This window comes from Heliangelus exortis, chromosome Z, assembly GCF_036169615.1.
Source record: "Heliangelus exortis chromosome Z, bHelExo1.hap1, whole genome shotgun sequence".
Taxonomy (NCBI): Eukaryota; Metazoa; Chordata; class Aves; order Apodiformes; family Trochilidae; genus Heliangelus; species Heliangelus exortis.
The window spans coordinates 42730117-42755527 of NC_092454.1; the positions used below are offsets into that span (position 1 = coordinate 42730117).

Consider the following 25411-nt stretch of genomic DNA (forward strand, 5'->3'; position numbering starts at 1 on the left):
ATGAAATGCAAGTGAATTTTTGTGATGCAAAACTACAATAAAGATGACTTTGGCTGAACTGGTTAAATCATCAGTTTGTCTTGGGATAACTCGTCTCTCCTCCCAGCTTTCTCTGCTCTGATTCTGTGCCAAGTCAGAGTATGTCAGTACTAATTTTGCCAAGATCATCTGGCAAAGCCTTCCCTGCCTCTTATTTCTTGGAATTATTCCTGAACTGACCTGTGAGCAGGGCTGTACCAATTTTGACTTTATATTCTTTGAAAACTGACACAGGGATACATGGAATTTGAAGATCATTTACCTGGACATGACCAAAGCCTTCAACACAGTCCCACATAACATCCTGGTCTCCAAGCTGGTAAGACACGGGTTTGATGTATGGACCATTGGTGGATTAAAAACTGCTTGATGGCCACACTCAAACAGTGGCTGTCAATGGGTCCATGATCAGGTGGAGGCCAGTGACAAGTGGAGTCCCCCAAGGATCATTGCCAAGATGGTCCTGTTTAACATCTTTGTTGGCAAAGTGGATGGTGGTATTTTGTGCACCCTCAGCAAGTTTGCTGATGACCCCAAGCTGTGTGGTGCTGCTGACACATTGGAGGGAAGGGATGCCATACAGAGGGACCTTCACAGGCTGGAGAGGGACCTTCACATGCCAACCTCATGAAGTTCAAAAAGACCAAGTGCAAGGTCCTGCATCAGGGTTGAGGCAATCCCAAGCACCTATATAGGCTGAGCAGCGAGTGGCTTGAGAGCAGCAGTCCTGAGGAAAAGGACTTGGAAGTGCTGGTGGATGAGAAGTTCAACATGAGCCATCAGTGTACATTTGCAGCGCAGAAAGGTAAACACATCCTTGGCTGCATCAAGAGAAGCATGGCCAGCAGGTCAAGGGAAGTGATTCTCCCCCTCTGCTCTGCTTTTGTGAGACCCCACCTGGAGTACTGAATCCAGTTCTGAAGCCTCTTTTACGGGAGGGACATGGATGTCCTGGAGCATTTGCAGAGAAGGGCCACGAGGATGATCAGAGGGATGGAGCACCTCTCCTGTGAAGACAGACTGAGAGAGTTGGGCTTATTCAGTCTGGAGAGGAGAAGGCTCTGAGGAGACCTTATTGTAGCCTTCCAGTATCTGAAGGGGGCCTACAAGAAAGCTGGTGAAGGATTTTTTTAGGATGTTGGATAGTGATAGGACTCTAGGGGAAAGGGATACAAACTGGAGGAGAGTATATTTAGTTTGGAAGTTAGGAAGAAGTTCTTCACCATGAGGGTGGTGAGACACTGGCACAGGCTGCCCAGAGAGGTGGTGGAAGCCCCATCTCTGGAAGTTTTTTGGGCCAGGTTGGACAGGGTTCTGAGCGACCTGATGCAGTGGGAGGAGTCCCTGTCCATGGCTGGGGGGATGGAACTAGATGATATTTAATGTCCCTTCCACCCCTGAAAATGCTATGATCCTATGAATACAAAAACTGGTGTAATCCAGCTCTTGAAGTCTATATTTTTACACTGAACTATCTGGATTTTCTTTTGTAGGGTATTTGCAAGTACACTTAGATGACTAAGAGAGAAGGGAGCAATTTCATGAGATGGAAGCACTCTGACACAGCTCAGGTGCCACCAAGGAATACAAATGTTTCCACCTCTCCAGCTAAGACTCGCTTCGAACCTGGAGTATGGATACTTCTACTCTGAAGGTCTTTACTATGAATACAGCAATATCAATGACCTACATGGACAAATGTGTGACAGAAGAGCAGTGGTCAGCAGAGGAATATATAAAAGCTGCAGAGGGATCAGGGAGGGTAATGTCATGTTTATTGTGAAGATGAGATCTTCACTGAGCATTTTAGCTCAAATATGGGAGTTGAGGAGGTGTGAGAGCTACAGATATGCTGCTTGCTAAATAGTGGAAGTAAACAAAAAAATGCTGCCATGTTCTGTGATACTCTCATGCATTGTTAGTATGGACAAACTGCTGGTCAGCATAGGCTGGTCTGATAATGCTAAGTTATACTGCAGTTTGTGATACTTTCAGACTGGATTAAGTATTTTTTCTCTTTTTGACTTACAGGTATCAAGAAGTCATAACAGAAGCTGAGAGGTTGTTAATTATGTGTTCATATTGTTCTGCAGAGTGCCAAATCAAAAGTCTTTAAACTTCTTGGTACTAGATCAGAAGTCTTTCATTTTCTTGATCTGAAAGAAAATTTGCCTTTTTTTCTGTTACTGTTTTTCTCCAGTTTAAAATGTTCAGGGCACAAATCATACACTCAACTAAACTTTTTTTTCTAAATTAAATTGTCTTTTTAGAAAAACCTACTTATATAAAAATTATAAAAATCACATTGCCTCTAAGCTTCCCTCTTTTTTTTTTTTTTTTTTTTTTTTTTTTTTTTTTTTTTTTTTGGCAACATTGAACATTTCAGTCTGGAAAACTGCAGAGTGTAGTAATGATGAAGAGTATGGCATGAAGATAACAGTGAAATTTTCACACTGTGTCAAGACCTACTTCAAGCTGGAAAAGTCTGAAAATGATTGGAAAATTGGGAGTGTGTTGTCAGAACTGACCAGGAGAAATAAATTGAAATGAGTACAACCTGTTTAACAGCTACGGGACTATACTCAGTGACAACAACAGCAGAAGATAACTACTAACTTTTAAAGCTTAATGTTTTTCAAAACATATTTTGTGAAGCACTTCAGAAAGACGGAAGACTTCTAAAGCTCCTGTAATGGAAAGTTCCACAAAAATTGTTTTCATAATTTTTAGTCTTTGGCTTTAGATTTTTTTACACCCAGGATGAATTTTCTGCCCTGATAGTTTATATTTATCTTTATGCTTCTACTCACTTTTAAGAAAGATGCAAGTTTTAAAATGTTTGGTAGAATACTGGTCAATTTCTCCCTCTTTTGGTGCCCTATAAGTTATGTATGTAGTATGATTCACAGTACAAGCATAGCTTTCAGGAAGCTGCACTGCATGATGGAATGAACTGTCCCAAGGATTTTTTGCTTTTTTCACAAGGTACAACAGAATAGCAGGACTCATCATCACATTAGGCCTTACCAGCTCATTTATTGCCACAAATATTAATATGTTTCTTAGGCTTACAAAGGACAGAAAGATCTGTTCAGGATCTAGGAAACATGCTGTCCTCTTCATTAAATATTCTCATTTTAAGACTGTTGGATCAGTCTCTACTGAACATTAAGCATGTTGTCGCTGGGTAGTACAAATTTATGGCACCATACAAGTTTTCGTGTACATAGTGGACTCCTCTCTCTCTTTGCTCTTCTTTTCCCTCCAAAATATAAACTTTCTGGATTTTTCTTTCTGAAATTATGAAATTTAAAGAGATATACCTAGTTTAAAGGTATAAGCCAGTGTGCTTTGCCCTGACAATGCCAGTGTTCAATTATATCAGTATTTTTATAGCACACAGCATTACAGTATTATATTAGCCATGGGGGAAATGTTTGCTTCCAAAACAAAACACCCGTTTCCAGATCTTGCAAAAAAAGGTTTAAATTTAGACATCAAAGCACACTGAGAAAAATACAGATTTTCAATCTTTCCTCTCTGGAGCATACTGTCCCTATTGCAATATCTCTTAAGCAGTCATAATTTCTCTGTGGAGAAAGAAAAGCGTTCAAAGCAGCAAGCAATGTTTTTCAAGGTAGAGGCCATGACTTTTTATGCTTACACAACATCCATTGCAATATCTGTTATACCTTCTGAATGGGACTGTGGTACACAGAATAAGTGATTAAACTATATACAAAGAGTAAAATACCATGGAAGCTTGAACTTATGCTTGAGGAAGGCAGGGAGATTCCCCTTCCCTCTAAATGCTCCATGCCCTACAGAAGAGTTGTTTTCTATTAGCTAAAGATGGGTTTTCTATATGTGCATTCCTCTTCTTGAGTGAACAAAAATTTACAGTGACATTTTCAAAGAAAATAAAACTTCACCTGACCATTTATTAAAAGTAATTGAGAGAAAATGAGACATGGTTTTCCATCCACCCAGAGATCAGATTCTGTTTTTCAAGTGAGAAGCTATATCATTTCCCAAGGGTACATCCTCATTTTCCCTTTGGTAGCATTTGTTGGATCAGTAGTAATTATCACCTTGAGACAGCATGAATTTAAAAAATGCAACTAGTAAATTCAATACTAGTAGAAATTTTGTACTGTTGACTGCTCAGTGACAGAGGTACAGAAAACACAGAGGGCTTATGAAGTGAGAAGTACACAGAAATCTTGCTAGACAAGATTTCTACCAATTCTACCAATTTCAACCAATTCTATCTGTTGAATTTTAGTTGTTTTTTGGGTTTTTTTTACGGTTTATAAAGTTGCAGGGTGTCCTTTAATATATGTCTGTATTACAGTTTATGCCTAAGTTATGAAAGCATTTTTCTTACAAGAATAATATTTCTAGTCCTCTATATTGAGATTTTGGAAAGGTTTTCTCTTTGTGACAGACTGCCATATCCAGGGAAATATCCAGGGAAATTTTGACTACCTTTTGTTTGCACACTATTGACTTTTGGGAAAAGTACACCACTTCTATTGGAGTGAAGAGTCTAACTCTTGATGGTACTAGCCTGTGTATTATTTATCCCACAAATATTTATATAGCCATCTGAAAGTGAATATGTTGCCTTTTTACTATCTTGCTGTGGAGAAGGGGCATGAGAACATACTGTAGTCAAGAAGACTAAGACCAGTGAAGAAAGTATGTTCATCAGTAGTTTTTATTATCCATTTAGAATATAACAAAGGAATGAATTTGGCAGGAGATAAATGTGTATCAGCTACATAAGCCTCTATTTATGAGTACAAAAAATTCACTATAAATGGAACTTTTCTGTGAAAGAGAGTAATTTTTTCTGTTCTATACACAAATACAGTGTTTAAAAAGTCAGTCAGAAAATGCTCCAAACAATGTAAACAACATTAAATGGAGCAATTATAAAATAAGCACTGAATTAATTTTCACTTGACAGGTTGTGGGTGAGGAGAAGTAAACCTGCTGTCTGGTCTTTGTTGCAAGACTTGCTTCCATTCTAGTTCAGGTTGATCGCTGCAAATTATTGAACACATTTTAAAATGCCAGTTATAAAATGGGTAACACACCTTGTTGGCAATCCTGTAACTGTGTTGCAGTGTGTAAGATTTTTGGTATCACAGAGAAAATGGCTGAATGAGAGCAAGCAGCACTATCTTATTTTCTTGATACCTCTCCAGACCTACTCCATCCTGCAAGTGAAGTCATGATGAAGATATGGCAGTATGAATTAGGACCTGTCACAAAAGGAAAACATAAATGTAACTTAAGAGAACCTCCTCTAATAAAAAGCTGTAAATTCTCCAAGCCATTGGAATCACAACAATCTAGAGAATAAACTGTATTCTGTATTTTTATTCTCCACAGTCACTTATCCCATGATGGTGCAACCATGTCATTGAGCTGACATGCCAAGTTCTGCAGAAATATGATGTAGTTGGTGACGACAAACAGTACAGCAATACAGATTATGTAGATACTCCAAGAGGAGTAGTGTCATAAATGCACTTGTATCTGTTAACTACTATGAAATAGCACATTTGTCCTTTTCTGGGAATCGTGTTTTTATAAGACCTCATGACAGTACATCAGCACAGATTTTTATTGAGAATTTTTCTCCTGCATAAATTCTGGGAAGTCTGAAATGGGAAGCTAAACTGAGCAAAGGCAGATTAGGTCATCTGCATTTGGCAAGATGAGCTGGAGAACAAACATGGCTCAGCTATGACAGCACTTGGCTGAAAATTTTCACTGCAGTCAGTGTGAAGTGCTAATATATCTTGTAAGTTATATCATGGTCCTTCTGGTTGTGACAGACTTGTGACACAGGACCAATGTTAGCATTTGGATAAGCAAACATAAACCATTTTAGGAAGGAGAAAATCTGTAGCTGAAACCCATTCAGTCCTGCTTTCTCTGATGTAACATTTTCTAAAACATTCCTGGCGTCTAGAAAACAGAGTTTGAGATAAATTTCAAAGTGCTGGTGTGTGGGCATTCCTTTCTTAGAATTCCACTCTTGCAGATAAAATGTCTGCATTATCCACTCTTTCATTTAATGTTCCACTAGAAATTTAAAATTCGATTTACTTCCTTGTTGCTATTTGAAATTCTCAAGCACATACTGTAAAATTTCCTACAATTCTATATATTCTACTCCAAATCTAATGCTGAGCTGCTAATAGCTGAGGTTAAATGGACTTCTATTGACAATGGACTAAAGAAGTGTATTCTCTCTATGAAAGGATCTGGTACAAAATATGTGGTGGTGGTTTTACAGCCCACCAGTTCCACAGACATTCAAAACCTGGCTTTGATCTCATTGGCAATTACCTAACACTGCAGAAAATGTCTCGGTTAAAATAGGTTTGTGAGACATGACTTTCATTTTTTGTCCTTGGCCTCACAGACAGGCTGCACATACGTGCAGACTCACAGACTGCAAATATCTTAAACTAATAAATAAATAAATAGCAAAAGATACTTTTCTGGCTAGGAACTAGGACTGTATGATTTCCTGGGCATCACTTGTATAGGTACCACCTCCTGAGATTCCCATTGGACACAAAAGGAAAATTTTTCACTCTGAGGACAGTCAAACATTTGAATGGTGGATTCCCCCACTCTGGGAAAGTTTTGAAGTCTTAGTTTTCCGGGGTGCTGAGACAACTCATATAAACTATAGCATTAGAAGTGTTGGACGAGCTGACCCTTGAGGTCCCTTCCAACCTGATATTCTGTGATTCTGTGATTCTGTCCATACATTAAAATTTGCATATGATTCCAGCTTGGATAAAAGTCAAGGTGTTTTCTCAACCTGACTGAGTCTCTCTTGGCTGACTAGAGAAAACAAGTGCAAGGCAGACAAGAAAACATAAATAGAGAGCATTTGAGTTGCAACAATAAATACTGTTTATTGTGTGAGCATTGAAGGTTGGCCCTGCAGACAATGGGGCTGGAGCAGAGCAAGGATGGCATCAGGAAGAAGCCCCTTTCCTGAGGGCCAACCTTCAATGCTGAGATGCCCCTGGAGGCACGATGTACCTGGTTAAGTGGCTGGAAGAGAGGAAGAATGGCTTCTGGATGAAGATAAGAATAGATGACTGGGTGGGGGACTACACCCTTCTGCTCCCCTCCAGGCAGCCTGCCTGCTAACGACCCTGGCTGACTGACAGCTGCCCCTTGGGAACAGACGGACTCAGGGGTATTTATTGCTGTCCATGCTCTGACTGGGTCATCGTCTTTTGACCCACCACCAATACTGCACCGGACCCTGTCCAGGATCAGCACCATCCTGAAGAACCTTGCTGGACAGCTGGACCCCTGGGGGTGACTCTCTCTCTCTCTCTCTCTCTCTCTCTCTTTTTCTCTCATTTTCCCCACCTTCTTACCCTTTATTTCTCCTCTCTTCACTCTTTCTTTCTTACCATTTTTTTACCACTTTTTCTCTCTCTTTCTTAGATCTTCTTTTCCTCTCTACCTCTTTTCTACATTTTTGCCTGTGTCAATTGTCAAATAAAATCTCCTTGCACTCGACCATTTTCTATGGTTGGACTTTTTGTTTCACATATCCAAAAAAAAAAAAAATTTTAATGTTACCTTGGACCGTAACATTTGGTGTAGCCGGCAGGATATTGCGAAACAAAGGGGTGCAGCTGCTGAGTGACTTGTAACAGGGGAGTGAAAACTTAACCAAGCCACACCGAGGCCCCACACAAGAGTGAAGGAGCTTAGAAAGCAAGGGGGTTTCGCCTGATCTTCCGCAAGCCATTCACCAGCCTCAAGTTGATGTTCTAGCGCAAGGGATAAAAAACCACTGTGGGTCTGTTTTACTTGGTGTGTGTGTATGGAGGTGAAGCTTTCCTGAATCTGTCTGGGTGCAGGTAGTCGTAGACAACCGTTTCTGGCAACTGTGCTGGGGTCACCGGATTACCGAAATTGTACCGACAGATTTGTCTGTGCCAGGGTGCTACTGCTCGGCGAACGTGTGTGCTAAAAAGTCCGTGCCGGGGGTGAAAACTGTTCTGGCAGACGTTTGCGTGTCTTTGTATAAATGGATTCCTTTCCTTCATTAGAGGAGTTCTTAGAAAAATTCAAATCTAAGCCATCACCTCAGGGAAAATTATGGGCCCAGGAAAATTGGTCAAACCTCTCTGCACTGGTAGAAAGCATTATATTGTTGCAATCACAGGTAAAATTTAAAATTGCCAAAGGTAAAGCAATCATTTGGGCTGTACTGGGTGCTGCAGTATTAGCAGCACAGGAAGAAATTAGCACTCTCTGAAGGGAGACTAAAGACTTCAAGGCTGCACAGGAGGAGCTTGTCGCCCTTAGGGCAAAAGTAGCAGCTCTTCAAACTGCTCACTCAGAAGCCCTCAAAACCGCTTTGAAAGAGGCTGATTCTCTCTGAAAGGAGATAGAAGCTTTTAAAGCTGACCACGAGTAGGTGGTTGTTCTCTGCAGGGAAGTGGAGGCTGGAAAGTTTGCACAGAAAGATGCTGTAGCTCTCGGCATGGAGCTGGCAGCTCTTAAGCATAAGTTAGAGAAAGGGCATAATATGTCTGAAACTGCCACTACAATAGTGGAAGTGCCAGATAATGCCCCTGTTAAAGTAAAAAGTGAGGTCGAGAGTACCTACCCGTTGGAGGAATTAAAAGAATTAAAACAACGAATCAACCAATTGGAACTATCTCAACCCTCCAAACTTTGTCCTCTTGTTAAGACCGAATATACTTATGAGGACGATGAGGATAATCACCCACGTGTCTTAACGAAGGAGATTCCTTTTTCTGCACTTGAGCTGGCTAAACTCCGTAGGGAATTTGGCAGGACTCCGAAAGAATCTGAGACCGAGTATGTGTGGCGTGTGTCCTTGTCTGGAGGAGATGAGATTCTCCTTACTGAACAGGAAGCTGGAGGCTTTTGGGGACCTGGTGTCTTTTTAAACACAGGAGATAGGCATGCTCCTTGGTCCTTGACTCAGCGGGTTGCTTATTGGGCCGGTGGGCTCAACCCATTAGAGCGGGGGGATCCGTTGGCCATTAAAGGGGAAGTGGATCAGTTGGTAGAAAGTGTACAAAAGGCTGCTTGTCTACAAATGATGAATGATCGTATGCTAGATATGAGATTCTCATCCCCCATGTTGCTACCAGTGGATCCAGAACGGATGACCCCTTTGATACGGGGTCTGCCAGAGTCACTGAAACCTATGGGGATCCAACTGCAAGGCCAAATCAGAGCTACCGCCCCCCAAGACCACTTACTAGCTGCATTGGACCATGTGGTTAACCCTGGCTGTGTGATTGAACAAAAGATTTGGACTTGGGGTGAAGTAGCCCAAGAGCTAATCAATTATGGTAGGAAATTTGGGCCTGTAGACAAGGAAGAGGCAAGAGCTATCCGTAGAACTCAAACCTCAGACTTGTCTGGAAATACTTCCCCACAATATCAGCGGTCGAGATCGAGTCTGTGGCTTGAGGTGCTCCAAAAGGGAATTCCCCGAGAGATCATGGATGGACAACCAAGGCAGTCCTTACAAAGGATTGTAGAATACTGGCCAAAACAGCACACAGTGGAAAATGTGACAACAAATAAGCATTCTCCTAATGTAATCAGTCCTTCTGTGCCTCCCAGTGAGCTGCCTCCTTGCACTCTACCATTTTCTATGGTTGGACTTTGTTTCGCGTATCCAAAACAAAAATAAATTTTAATGTTACCTCAGACCGTAACAATTGTCTTTCTTGATCCATTCCTCTGCCTCTCTATGTCTGGAAATTTCCAGAGCTCTGGCACTTCCCATGTTCTTTTTGAATATGCAGATATGCCTAGAAATGTGTTCTAGCAGAACAGCATCAGCCTTGGTCAGGGATGTCTAGAATTAATTTTTAAAGTCATCTCATACTTTAATATCTTTCCTCTGATATACTTCCAGTCACTTTGAAAGCTCAAGGTGTCTTCTATTCTTAAGGTTCCCAGCTGGACATTGACTCAGCCATCAGTACTGCTTTGAGATCCGAGGTTTCAGTTTGTCCCACTTTTGGTCAAGAATTACAAAGCACTCCATCTCCCAGTGCTATACCTGGAGTATCACACGATACTGGCTGTCTCCTGACCAGATACAGCAGGTAGGTTCACACTAACCTTCAGCGATTCTTGCCATTCTGATCACATACGTATGGATTGTGACACACTGGTCAAAGTAAGGCATGGATAAATGGAGCATATTTCTATTAAATGCTTCAGTGGTTGGCAGTCAGGGATAGGCACAGAAGAATGGAGCTCTTGCACAGTCTCTATTCACTGAATGTGGCATTAATCAAATGTCCTAAATAGTACATGATTTGCGGTTAACTTGCAAGTCAGATTATGAAGAAAGCAATTATACAAAAACACATTTCTTCGGCAAATTGCAAAGGAAGGTACATAACTAAAAGGTGGCAAGGAGGTACTGGTTAAATCTTGGCAGAGCACAGACTGCATTGGAAATGTTTAGCCAAAAAGACTTATTGCTTCAAAATTGTTGCAGGAATATCACTTTCCTCTGCAGTGCTTGTTCTGTAGAAATAACTATGTGTTGCTTAAGTAGTAGTAGTAATTTTTAAAAACTTGAATAGGCTGCCTCATAATCTGTCTCTTAAAAAAAAAAAAGGTAGGTACATTCACCACCAATTTTATCCTGGGTGCATAGTTTAAGCATAGTTAGTATTAAGAGCTGGGGCTGTTTTGCATAAATAGGATGACAGCTAAACACAGTCAGGTGTTTTTATTGCCAGTTTAACTGGTGTTAAATTATCGGATGTTTAACTGAGCCTAAAGCAATTCAGAGGCCAATCCACAAAAGCCTTGAATATTCTAATATAAATGAAAAACTCAGTTTTAAGTTTTTGTTCAACTCATTGCTTTGCAGCAGGCAAACATGAGCAGAGTCTTAGGTAGGCGGTCTTTGAATCTTTCCATGGAGACTGTGGATGTGCAGTCCAGTTGAAAAGCATCCTGCAAGATTCACACCCCTAATTTCTAATAATAATTATAATTAATTGAAATATTTGACCCAGGGCTTTCAGCACACAAAATATTCCTTCTGAAGTTGTCATAACTGCTATGTTCATTCACTCCCACTCACAAATAAACAATTACTCCATGTAAATAAAATGCCGCAACTCTAAATTTGCTGCCATCCTTAAAAAGACCTGCTGTGCAGTTATTTACCAGTGAATGTGTTATTTCTTTGGGGTTTTTCCACAACATTAGGTCTGAATTATTCAGAAGGCCTGATTTCATACACTTATTGTTTATGTTAGTGAGGAGGTAGCATGCTGCAACACCAACAGAGCTGAGCACTTTGCTTGCAGAGCTGTGTGCTGTGTCTGACAGCAGCTGCTGTGCTTCCTGGTTAGTGGAGCAGGCAGTGGGAGTTAATGGTGGGATCAGTTATGGAAGCAGTTGTTTTGCCCAACCTCTGTGCTAGAGGAAATGTGATGCAGGGGTTTTCCTTTTCCTCTCCCTCTCCCTCTCCCTCTCCCTCTCCCTCTCCCTCTCCCTCTCCCTCTCCCTCTCCCTCTCCCTCTCCCTCTCCCTCTCCCTCTCCCTCTCCCTCTCCCTCTCCCTCTCCCTCTCCCTCTCCCTCTCCCTTTCCCTTTCCCTTTCCCTTCCCTTCCCTTCCCTTCCCTTCCCTTCCCTTCCCTTCCCTTCCCTTCCCTTCCCTTCCCTTCCCTTCCCTTCCCTTCCCTTCCCTTCCCTTCCCTTCCCTTCCCTCCCCTCCCCTCCCCTCCCCTCCCCTCCCCTCCCCTCCCCTCCCCTCTCCTCTCCTCTCCTCTCCTCTCCTCTCCTCTCCTCTCCTCTCCTCTCCTCTCCTCTCCTCTCCTCTCCTCTCCTCTCCTCTCCTCTCCTCTCCTCTCCTCTCCTCTCCTCTCCTCTCCTCTCCTCTCCCTTCCCCCCCTCTCCTCCTCTCTTCTCTTTATTTTTCTATTCTCTAGTTTCTCTATTTTTCTATTCTTCATTCTTTTGTTTTTTGTTTTTTTTTCCCCTTACACTAGGGTGTGAATTAGTGGGAGTAAAGATAAGATTTAGACAATCAGAGATAAATGACTGCTTCAAACTTAGGTCTTTTGTCTTCTTCTTTAACCCCTCCTTCTCTCTTAGTGTCTAAATATACACTATGGACTCCAAATTGTCCATGAGTCTTTCAATTTTGGTAATTTATAAATTTTAAGATTTTGTTGTTGGATTTAAAAAATGATTTATTCTTCAGATATTGCTTTATTTACTTACCTAATGGACTGATTGATGTGCCAGCATCCCTCAGGCAGCAGAGGGATGGGTTTTTACAAAGGATTTGAATTACTAACAGATAGCAGATTCAAAAACAAGAGAAGTCAGACCTTCCTTATTGTTCCATGTTTATAATAAGTTCCTGTTGGCCCTCATACAGTACCTGTCACTGCCTATGCATTGAAACAGAATCCCTCACCAGGCATTTGTGAGCTGTGGCAGATGAGTGATAAAAACCTGCAAAAGGCTGTGGAATGTGAAGGGTGTTTTCCTTGGCCTGAATGCTCAGAGGATGCTACTTTCTCGGGCAGTACTTCCCCAAAGTAGCAGAACTGCTCCATAACAATGGGAATCATTGCAATCCCATCTGGTATCATTTATTTTACATGAGAAATGTGTAGGCACAGTGGACTGCAATGTGACTTGCTAAAATGGGGACTGCATTGCCTGATTCTTCATGAGACTATTTATCATTTTGATTTTGAACTGTATATTCCCTGCTAAAAGGGGCAGCAGTCACTGGAAAGAAAAGAGACAAGAAGATGATCATAAAGTCACGTGATCCTTCTCCTCTACCCTTCCCATCTTCACCCCTCACTAATACCTCTTCTAATTGCCTTATTTATTCTCCTGTAACCTTGTGGTGGATCATAATGTATTTAAAAGGGGAAAGTCTTTGTAAAATCTTTGTGAGAGTGAACTTGTGCAAATGCCAAAGCTGCAAATTCATATAGTGCCATTTCCACCCTTATTCCCTAGACTGGAAGTTCCAGCTGTCTGAGAACCTCTGGAGGTTTGCCTCCCACAACAGGAAGAATTAAAGCCATGTAAAGGGTTGTGGATGAAAATCAGAGCAAATGATCTGGGCCATGGGGCCTGGATCAGAATATCCTGCTTTGTATCAGAAAAGTCTTGCATTGTTTTGCTGTTGTTGCTGTTTGATCTTTAAAGTTTTTTAAAAGCCTAACTAAGCAAGCCTCACAATCCTCTGCAAAACAGGTCACAGTCCATTTCAGAGATTGTATATAATAAAGAAGCCAAGCTATACTAAAAGGACATTATACTGTGAGTCCAGGAAGAGAACCTGTATTGAGACCATGCTTCCCTTTATTCAACATAATGGAAGACAAAAAGCAGCACAGCTAATGGCGTGCACCAAAATGCACATTATTGGATTCAGTTCAGATTTTATCCAGCTGGTCCCCTGCAAATCAGGGAGAGCATGAGTGCTCACAAATCAACAATCACTGCTTCTCATCAAACCCTTTGTAGTTGGTTTGGCACCTTTCTGTACAGATAGGTATCATATTATTAGTGTGGGACTGAATATACTAATGCTGAGGTAATGTTCCTAAGGAAGTATCTATGTAACAGATGTGTTTGCACAAAGACATATAAAATCATTATTCAGCTGCTCAAATTGAAGTGTTTTTGTTTATTTTTTTTTTAAACTTCCTGAACAATTGTAGTCTAGAATCTCACCTTTCATCAGAAATATTAAACACTTACCTTATGGCTGGGAGGATAATTATTGAAATGTGAGCAGAGCAGGAGCCTGAGTCTGCAGACAGCTCTAAACAGAGCTCGAAGGCTATAAGAACTACTTCCATTACTACCATGATTACTGTAATGCAGAAAGTTACTAGTGTCTTATTAATTGTTGATATTACTTAGAGACTTAATGATAGTTTAATAGAGCTACAAAGCCTGTGGTTAGCTGTGATACTAGTATTTAGAATGAGATGCTTGCTGCATAATGCAGAATCCATTGTTTTTTCTTCTAACATCCAGCATCAAAATCCAACAGAAAATGTGATCAACACGTTGAACTGAATCACTGGTAATTAATTCCTTTGTCAGTACCTGAAAATTGAACCCAGCTTCAAAGGCATCCTGAGGGCAAGGAGCCATTAAACTGTCCAGTGTCTTCTTCTACCACACAACTACACATGGTATATTTGAACCAATTGCACTCTGTCCCTCTCCCCAAGCTCACCAACACATAGAAATACATAAATATAAATAAGGATTAAAAACTAGGAATGTGAGATAGCAGCTATTTCTCTGATAGTACAGTAGACTGCAAGACAGTCTCAGATAGCAACAGAAGGGAAGTTCTCACTCACACATTACAGAGTTCTTGCCAAATAATTCAGATCTAATATACAAATGCAGGGAAAAAAAGTTGTCTGAGTATGCCCAGAGTGATGCAGAAAAATCCTGAAGCCTTAATAATGCAAGATCCAAGAGTATCAGACAGTCGCTAGACAGATATCCTCCCAAATAGTCTGCCTCATCAGCATTTAATAAGCATGACACTCTCCCAGAAATGGTATCAAAACAAAGATCTAAGTATTTTTCAATTAAAAAAATTATGAGGTAACAGTTAATACATCATAAATAAACATATTTGTAATTTGGTGTGTAAGGTTTGCCTTCTGGCAAATTAGATGAGGTAAGTTAGATGACTTCAAATATACCTTTGAAGGTCTGAAGACTCATAAATTGCTGTTTGATATTAGTTCTGTACCCGGGGTATTTGATAAAATAATTTCACAAATTTTTTAAGAATTACGTGGTCCTGAAATTATAATGAATGATGATTAAATCTGGATTGTGAGTGATATAGATAAAGAAAACCTATGGAAGTTCCTTATAAAGATAATGGGAATCTCTGAATTTTAAAAAGTCAGTTTAGCAGCAATTTTACTCATCATACACACAGTAAAAATAAAAGATAATACAACTGCTTACTCAAATTGAATTTTATAAAAGAGTTGATATATTTCATGCACAGTAGAGAGAGCATCTACATGAATTTTGTGTTCAGAATAAACTCTTTCTCCATATGTTGAAAGTCAGGAGGCTCTCATGGGACCAGTGTGAAGTTACTTGACCTGGCATTAGGCAGACATTTACAATAGCCGTTTAAAAATTATGAAGACTGAACTAATCAGTTGCCTTATCAGTACACCCTCAGAAAAATAAATCAGGACAGCCTTGGTCACCATAGAGGAATTCTGCTCCAGCGTACAGGTCCATTACAAAAGGTCCTGCAGTTCACTTCCTTGCACAGTCCCTTACCGTGTGCCTAATTGCACTGATCCAGCCTGTCTGCCACATCAAGGGCTATTGCTTCAGGATTTTCCCATGGTGCTTATACGGTTCTTCTTGAGTGTTTATGGCAACTGTATAAGGCATCATACTCACTTAAGCCCCAGATGAGCTTTTCCTGCAGTGGACACAGCCAGTTGTATTTGCATGTGGACCGGCAAATGAGGCCAAGAAAATCTGTGTTCAGACTGAAAAAAAGTAAGAAAGAAAAGAGCCTACTTGTAATTTCATCAGCTTTTCTCAAAGTACAGTAGACACATGAGTAATGTAATTATATAAACTAACTGGAAATATTTCCAAAAATCCCCTCCCTCACAGAACAATATGAAAAATATCTTAATGCTCCACTACAAGTGGTGCTGAAACTATAGAAGTGTGTGGCTGAAGTTACAGCTACACTTTATGAAGAAACATTTTTCAAAAGCCATCTTGATGAAATGGGGGGACTGTGCATGCACTGTGGGGGACTCAAAACACAGGGGAATCCAAATCTGTCTCCAGTTCTGTGAGTCTAGTGCCCAGGGAAGCACTGAGCATGGAGTCACTGCTGATTCCAGCATCACCATTGTCACATTGTCGATCCACTACCAGATACATTTAGCATAATAGAAATCAACTGAGTCATGATGGTCCTGTGTTGTGAGACAGACAAACAGACACAACAGGGGCAGGATGCAAACAGCATAGACTAAGTAGATGAACCCTGTACTCACCAATTGCATGCTGTTCAAAGATGGTTATTGTCAGAAATGAATTTGAATAACAAAAAGGGGCATCTGTACACGTATGTGTGTGTGTGTGTGCGTGTGTGTGCGTGTGTGTGTGTGTGTGTGTGTGTGTGCCTGACAGGGGAAGACTGGAATTTTAAGTCTGATGATCAGCTTACTAGTATGGGAATGGTTACCTTAACATTGGTATGGATAGGAAGTGTGGCCCTGAAGTAGCCAAGAGTTGGGCACTTAAGCATGCTCAATGTCACATAGACATTTCCAGGAGCTAGAGAAGACCCAGCTGTGCTAATTATTCTTGCCGTTAATAAGTGTTTTTTTCTTCCTTTTAACCAACCTGCCTCCTGAGTATTTATTAAACATAGCAATCATTGCTAAACCAGTTTATGGCTTATCAGAGTGATGAAATTATCAGAGAAAAGATTCAGGAGCAGCAAAGGAGTGTCGTGGTGAATGACAACCAGAAACTCTTCCAATAGATTACAAATTTGGCAAAGCCGTAGTGGGTCCTTCTCTTATGAAGGTCAATTAAAAAATCTAGCTGTACTGTAAACATAATTTTCTATACAACAGTTCCACACAATGTCCAAAGTAGTCCCTTAATACAAAATACCAATTTGATTTTCCTCAGGAGATTAGTGCTCTTTTTGCAATGCAAATATTTTCAAGTGTACTAAACACATTCTAGCACCTCAGTACAGTGACTAAACTATTTGCATGCAAAATTACCCGAAGTAGGCAGACTGGCACAAGCTTATGCTTCTGCCATATGTGCTGGAGAATTTGAGCCAGGAAACTAGTGGTATCTGGATGCTATTTACAATTTAAATTTGATTTTACAATATTATTCAAAACAGAAAATAAATAAAAGGCTTTTATTAAAATTATTTCTATATCTGATGCTAAGGTTACACAGAGAATTTTCTCATTGCAACTGTGCCTTGTCTTTTTTCTTTGTGCTTACAGTGTTTCTAATTTTTAGATACTTAAAAAAAAATCTGAAAGCTGATCCCTTAAATTTCTTTTAGTTTTGTGTTGCTTCACATCGTCTCCCACATGCTGGGTGCAACAGGTCGTCACTGAACTTTGTAGTATGGCAAAATAAAAATTTTTTGCCTGGGTAGTGATTAATGACCTACCACAGCTTTTATTTGCACCACAATTAAGTCTGGAGGAACTCCATGGACTTCGGATGAGCTGCTCAGGTTTCGTATTGACAGAATGGAAAAACAATTAGACCTGCTGTACTTATCAGTGAAATACCAGAATGTGAAAAGCACAACTCCTATGCTTTGAAAGTTCACGGAAGCACCATTTTCCAGAAACAACAATCAGCACAACATAGGATGTGGGAAGGAAGTAAGGGATTTTGCTTGCCATTCCAGCTGCGCTTACACTCTTGCTGGACCTTTGCCTGCAACACACTTTGAAAAAGCTCTGACTGGTAGCAATAGTAACCTCCAGTGACAGTGCTACGGTAGCTTGATGTCACTGGTGTCACCTGCCAAGGGAATCTGGGCTGTTGTGGCTCTGCTGTGCTGCCTACCTTCCCCACTAGAAGCATCAGTCAGAAATTGACTGAAGCCAGCTTTGTGTCAGCATGCAAGTACTACAAAGGTAAATCACGGAAGTTATTTATCTGGCTTCCAGTACCATCGCCCTGGGGAGCTGGGTATTTAATAACATATTTCCCTTGCCTCAGTGCTAGGTGTTGCCTCTGTGAGTATCTTCAGTTAATATATATATTTCACATTTGAATAACTTTTGCCTCTTTTACACTTGCCACTTTTTCCTTGGAGGAAATCCAAGGACTTAAAGTGGCAAATGCCATCAAAAGAAAATGTAAGGAATGTGCCTTCAAAATCAGTGTGGAGCTCTGGAAGCTAAACAATTTCTAGACAAAATTTTCCAATTTATTTTTTTCCTAATTTGCGTCCATGTTATAACTTTTTGAGTCTCACAGAGTGGCAAGCAGGTCTGTGGAGCACTGGGATAGGAGAGGTATGAACTAAAGTAATTTTTCCCCCTCAAGAGCAGCAGAGACATGGCCAAAGGTCTGCCCTGATCCCGTTTACTCTCTCTCTCAAGTCAATGGAGACCTCCATGTAGAAACCTGTTTCAGTCAAAGCAGAACCAGGTCTCCTCTATCTGTTCTCTAAAACCAAGCCAAACATTCATTCGACGGACAGAAAAAGGCAAAAAACAGGAGCTAGCACTTGCCACCAATCAAAGTTAGCTGACATTCTTCCCAAACAGAAAAGTAAATTAAAATACTAGGTTTCTTTCTCTCTTAATGAAATCTGAACACAAGGAGAAAATACTTGACAGATACAAAAATTGACATACCTTCTGTGGCTCCTTGGGTAAGATGAAATGAGCAAAGGTTATTTTCTTTTCCTTATTATTGCTGTTTTTCAAGATAAAACTCATCTATTTTGATCTCACCATGATCATGGCATCAAAGTATGCCCATATGTTTATCCAACATAAGATAATATTACTCAAAAAAGCTTATCCCCATGTCTCTCTTTCTTTAAAATGGTTGCCATGTGCCTCATGCCCAAACCTACGTAACCACTTCTTTAGGTTTGATTCTTCCTAAAAATCGTCTTGTTTGATTTGTTTTCAGACTCAGAAACGCTGAACAAATGCCTCAGTGCATGAACTCTTTCCTGAGATGATTTCAGTGTAAGATCCAACATTTCAGCTGCACTGACTTTCAAAAAACATCCCACAGAAGTACTCAAAATCTGTGGTTGTGTAGAAAGTTCAGTGGAAATTCTTCATGTTCATGTCTATCCCCGTGTATTGATACCAGTGCTTTTTAAATCGTGGTTTGATTTCAAACATTGAATTAATTAAATGGATAAAGCCAGCCAAGTCAAACTTGATACCAAAAGGCATGCCAACATCTCCCTCTACTGCCCGCGGGGATGGAAAGCAGAGGCTTGATGTTTCTGAAAGGGAAAACTGGGTTTCCATCACACGGTGCCCCTGGAGTGGCTGTGAGGCACCGCCAGCCCACGACTCCAGCAGCTGTCTGGCTCACTCACTGCAGGAGCAAACGCATCAAACACACGCACTTCCATTTTGCATCCTTAATATGAGTCTTTTTGCTAGATCTGTGCATTGCTGACCATCATCCGCACATGGTAGTGAATTCTTTGGTTTGTTGCTTCTTCTGCCAAAATAAAACAAAACCAAACCAAACAAAAAACCCAGTGCAAATCTGGAAGGTGTCGTTCACCAGCATCTGTTTCCTCAGCTTAGCAGAAAAATCAAGCATCCTTTGAAAAGTCCCTGAGAAACCGTTAGAAGCCTGTTTGGCAACTTGAAAACTCAGAAATGGGAATATAAAGTCAATTTTTGCATGCACAACTGGAGGGTAAGTACTGAAAATTTGTAACAGTCTGTGGTTGGCTTTTGAACAAATCTGCAAGCAACATATGCAAAATTTCTCTACCACACAGACATCTTCTTCCTAGGACTATCTCTGGCAGCAGACACTGCACATGGGAGAGGGTGGCTAGAGGGTCATAGTTCTCCCTTCCAGTCAAAGAGAATGACCTGTGCAGGGAATGATGCCTGCTTTCTCCTATGGAGAGTGCTGTGTCATTGCAGGAGCTCAAATGCAAGCCTCCTGAAGGGCTTTCAACAGTGACATTTCTACACGTTTGAGTAGGGATGAGGCTCAGGTTAGTCTTCAAAGGGTTTGACTCCAATAAAAGAGTCATACCCTTTTCTTTCTGTTGCTGAGCTTAAGTTTTTCTTCTTTATCTAAACCCATACAGACCTGTCAACCGCATCACCCATCTCTGCTTAGAATTGCTATCCTCTGAGCACCTGAAATAACATATGACAGACCTATCCAGTCTCACTCATTTGAAGTGAGCTGTCTCCTCTTACTTTTGGCTTCATTTTCATGCAGCAGTAAAGATTCACGGCATATATCAATGGAAAATGTAATATAACACTCAGAAGTTTTCAAATCTCACTCACTCAAATGAGTGTGACTTGACAAGTCTGATGTGATAAAATAACGCAAAGGGTTTTAAAGATTTCACTTAAATGCACAATGAAATGAATCCTTTTTTCTTTCCGAAAAAAAAAAAAAAAAAGCTCTAGAAATTAATCCTAAAAAGCTACATCAAACATAGAAAATGGGGAGATTTTTAGTGTAAAGCCTGCCATTTCTTACCTCAAAGCAAGAATGCTTTCCAGTCACTCTCACTAACACTGGCAGAGTTTTAAAAGAAGCATAGGGAAAGGGAGAGGTAGGCAATTGCAAAGATACAGAAGACTAAGAAATTGCATACAATGGAGTAGTGACTTTATCAGAATAAACCTGAAGAGAATAAGGTTTTCAATTGCTGGATAATTAGATGCTGTGGTAATTAACACCATTTTAAAATGGCTAGATTGATTTGATGGGGAAATACCATACATTTTGAAAACACAAAGGTAATAGTAAGCTTTTGTATTTCTATTTGATACATAAATAGTTGTGTATGAGTCTTCAGAAGAGCTGGAATCACGTAATTTCTGCTAAGGCTATCAGGACAAGAATGTTCACAGCTCATTTGAAAGACCCTACTTATTTAGACATGTGATTCCAGCTTCTTAATTTTATGAACCCTGTTCTAAAGGACAGACTCAAATTTTTTAAATGTAGCAAGATCGAATGAAGAGGACTCCACTTCTTATGACTTACAAGTCTTTCTTGAAGGGAGGCTTGATCAGAGAGTTCTATATGTATACATCCTGCTTACTTCAGTGGAAGCCTCAGCTATAGCAGATGGAAGAAAATATCTACAACCTTTTTGCAGCTGTCCTCTAAAGCGCGTTACTTCCTGCTCTCAAAAAGGAGAAATTGACCTCACTGGACCACTATTCTTCATCTTTCATGTGGCAATTCTTCTCTGCATACTATGCAGAATTAATCTCTGTACTAGAACTGAAATGTTTTTCTCATTGGTGAACTACTCTTCATTAAGACTATTAGATTCAAAATTCAAGCATGCCATTTTGACAGATGTGAACAGTTGGAAACTGCTTAGAATTATGTACAGCTATTTGCTGTTTCATATCCATGACACTGAATCTGTGAAGCTTTGGATCTGCTTTGGACAGCCAAACAAAACAGGCAGAAAGCAGCCCTACCAAGTCATGAAAGACAAAGAAAATGAACCAAAGATGAGAGGTTTAGGACTCCTGGGCACAGAGCCCTCCACAAGATTGTGTTGCTGGAACTTTGTTTAATTCCTCCTCCAGAAACCAGTAGGATCAGACTTGATCCCCAGCCTATAGACTTCTATGGAGTCCCACAGTCCTTCAAGCTGAAAATGGCCTTGAAACTCTCCAGTCCAACCTCCTGATCCAAGCAAGAGTTCATACTATATATTCAGGTCAGGTTGGTTAGGACTTTGTCCAGCTGTGTTTGAAGACCTCCAATGATGGAGAGGGCACAAGCTCTCTTGGTAACTGTTTAGCTGCTTATCCTTGAGGTGAAATTTTGTTTCCTAATACCCAGTAAGAACATCCTCTGTTTCTTTATGACCACTGAGTCATCCTCCATCTGAACATCTCAGAAAACAGTGAGGCTGCATTTCCTCAGTGCTTGGGCTGTGGTTGGGTGCTGCTGAAGCTGTCCCTTCTCATCTCTGAATCAGTCCTAGTCCTGAAGCTTCTCCTTGCAGGGTAAGCGCTTCAGCCTCACCATCCTGAATATCACCTCTGGCCTTTCTTGAAGTTCTTTAGATCTTACTTCATGTCCCTTTTTTAAGATGTTAGCAACATTTTAATTTCTCCTCTAAAAGAGTCCCCTAAGCACCACATCTACACATATTTTAAATACCTCCAGGGACAGTGACTCAACCACTTCTCTGGATAGCCTGTTCCAATAGTAGACAAAACTTTCAGTGAAGAAGTCTTTCCTAATATCCAATCTAAACCTCATTTGGAACAATTTGAGGTAATTTTCTCTTTTTCTATCCCTCATTCCTTGGGAGAAGAGACCAACCTCAGAATTAATACAACTTCCTTTTAGGTAGCTGCAGAGTGTAACAAGGTCTTCCCTCAACCCTCTTTTTTCCAGGCTAAACAACCCCAGTCCCTCAGCTCCTCCTCATAAGACTTGTTCTCTAGACTCTTCACCAGCTCAGTTGCATTTCTTTGAACATAGTCTTGCAACTAAATATCCTTCTTGCAGTGAAGGTCCCAACCCAAACACAGAAGTGGAGGTACAGCCTCAGCAGTGCAAGTCCAGGGAGGTGATTGTGTTCCTTATCTTTCTGGCCACACTAGGATGCTGTTGGCCAACTTGGTCATCTAGGAACACTCACATTCATTAAAGAGCACCCCCAGCTCCTTTTCTTCTGGGCAGCTTTCCAGACATTCTTCCCCAAGCATGTAGCTTTTCATGGGGTTGTTTTGATCCACACACAGGACCCAGCATTTGGCATAGTTGAACTTAACCAGCACTCAAGATGGTCTGTTCCATAACCAAGGTTAGACTGACAGTCTTGTAGTTCCCTAGATTCTCAATCTATTCATTCTTGTAGAGGGGCGTCACATTTGCTCAACTCCAGCCAACTGAGGCCTCCATGGTTAGCCAGGAATGATAACAGATGATTGAAAGTGGCTCAGTGAGCACTCCCTGCAGCTCCCTCAGCACTCTTGGGTGCATCCCATCCAGATACCTTGTACTTGTGTGTATACGTGGTGTAAGATATGGTGGCTTCTTTCTGCTCCTTGTCCCTCTCTCCAGCTCAGGGGACTTGGTACTCTGAGAACAATTGGTCTTACTGTTAAAGACTGAGGTAAAGAATATACTAAATGCCTCAGTGTTATCCTTTGTCACCTTGTTTCCTCCCACACACAATAAAAAATGTAGATCGTTCTTAGCCCTCCTTTTGTTTTAAGTGTATTTATGGAAACCTTTTAAATTCTCTTTTACCACAATCAAATGACATTTTGAGTCAATCACATCATTCACTGCTGGTGCTACATCTTCTCTTTGGACCCTCCCAGGAAACACCTGGGAGATTGGCTCTGTGAAGGTCAAGGCAAAGAATACAGGACATCTCAGCCTTTTATATATCCACTCTCACTAATTCAGCTGCATCATTTAGCTGCATGATGATATGTTCCTTTTCTATGTTTTTTATTCATCTGTGCAGAGAGAGGTCACCTTGCTGTATTTGGTGTTCTTTAGCAATTTCAACCTTACCTGAACTTTGGCTATTTTGTCAATATCCCTGCATGCCCAAACAATGTTTCTACGGTCTTCTTTTGCTACCTATCCTCATTTCCACCTCCTACATTTGCACTGGGGCTCAGCCATTTGTTCCTGTTAAGCCAAGCTTTGTCTTGTGACAGGTTGGCTATTTTCCTAAAAGACTTGGAGCTTGAAGGAGATTGCCCCTGAAGACTTGCCTCTTTTCTGTACTGCATTTGCTGTAGTTCCCAAGTGATTTCATCATTCAGACAAAGCTGTGCCTTGAATGAGTAGGAGTTGTCACTGCCATCTGACGTGTGTTGGTTTTCATATACTGTTATGTTATTTACTGCTGCACAATAAATACCTAATAGTTGTCATATTAAAATATGTCAGTCTTTTCTTTTTGTGTGACTAGTCCATGGCTTGCTCGTCTTTCTTTGCATGAGCTTCAAGATTTGGTTTGGTGTTGCTCTGATATTGCTGTTGTGTAGGGGTCTGGGTCATGTCCCAGTTTAAAGCTATGCTCCCTGAGGGAGTAGCGAAGAGAAAAATATTTTTCCTTTGCTAATGGTGCATTTCTAGTAGATAAAAAAACATACCTCTGTGCCTTGAATCTTTGTTGAATACAGTAGTAACTATTAACATGGAAGATGTTACTAAAAAGAGCTATTGCAGGCTCTTGCAAACATGGATACTTGTGGTCTTGTGATGGCAAAGGTGGATCAGAGCAGGAGAACTTTCCCATGTGTGATAATCATAAACCCTGACAGGAAAACAAAAACTCTCAAGAACTAGCTTTGAGCCCATCAGGGTGCACTTGTGTAAATAAAAGTGAATCTGGAAGGAAAGGAGGCAATACAGCCCCATGTGAGTAATTTACAAGGTGCTGTACCTTTCACCCTTTGGAAAATGCTCAGAATATAGCCTCAAGTTTCATGGAAAATGAGATTGTTAATATAATTCTGAATTAGCCTCCATGTGGGTGATATCTAGCTCACCAGCTATCACAACTGATCAGCTGTACTGGAAGGCCCCAGGAGGCATCTGCAAAGACTGATGATATATTCAGTGAAGGATGATTTTCCACAGGTGCATATGTGTTTGTCTATGGGTTTGGAGAATTTTTTTCTCACAAGCTGCTTTAGGCAATATAAAGTTTTAATCTTGAAGATGTTAATCTTCTTTTAATTTCAGTAAAAAATTGCAGAGAACAAGTTATGGGGGGTTGTTATTTCTGGGGTTTTTTTTTGTGTGTGTGTGTGCTGTTATTTTTTTTATTTATTTAGTTGGTTGGGGTTACTTGTTTGTTTTTTCTTTGTTTGGTTTTATTTCCAGTCTTGCAATTTGTATGATACTTTCATTTGTGGATATGGCATCTTATGCTGTTTGCAAACTGTAAGGGCATACTCACATGACTCCAGATATTTTTCTTGTTTAGCGCAGCATACCCTTTCATAGTATATGCTCTCATTTTGCTTTCTTCCTTTAACATCACTAAGTCCTATTTCTTTATCAGGAGCAATAAACTGCCTAACAGCTCCTGTTCCTCAACTATCTATATCAAGTATCTTCTTACTGGGCTTTGTATTGACTACAGCATTATTGTTTCCCATTAAGCTGAAATTTCATCATATTTCTACAAGTCTTTTTCTCAAAGTTACTGCTACAGAAATGTAAGATAAGTCATCTTAGTTCTCCATTTTGTAGTCTCTTTTCAGGTGCATGTCTTTTCTGAAGGCCTGTAAGCAGCTTGAAGACACAAGTGTAAAGTACTTCTGAGAGGAAAGCAAATACCTCTATAGTATTGTACTGCTGACACTATAAAATGATCTCTTCTGACTTTCTTTTCAGATGCCTTGCCAGTCCTCTGAGCACATCTCTCTTCTGTAACATCTTTCTACTAGTACTTTAAAATGCTCTTTCATTTACTACACAATTTCTGACTTTTAAATGGCCACTGAATGTTATTTTTTTCTGGTTTAGTACAGCTTTTCTAGCACTACCCACT

The 25411-nt window shown here is 40.5% G+C and overlaps 1 protein-coding gene across 1 annotated transcript; it reads left to right on the forward strand.

Annotated features, from left to right (window-relative positions):
- The first annotated feature begins 496 nt into the window (after window positions 1-496).
- On the forward strand, window positions 497-12114 carry LOC139790183 (uncharacterized). Its single transcript, XM_071731676.1, has 6 exons — window positions 497-536; window positions 7956-8057; window positions 8148-8214; window positions 8536-9704; window positions 10040-10196; window positions 12108-12114. Exons 1-6 carry the CDS (start codon window positions 497-499, stop codon window positions 12112-12114), a joined length of 1542 nt encoding a protein of 513 aa, XP_071587777.1.
- Window positions 12115-25411: the final 13297 nt, after the last annotated feature.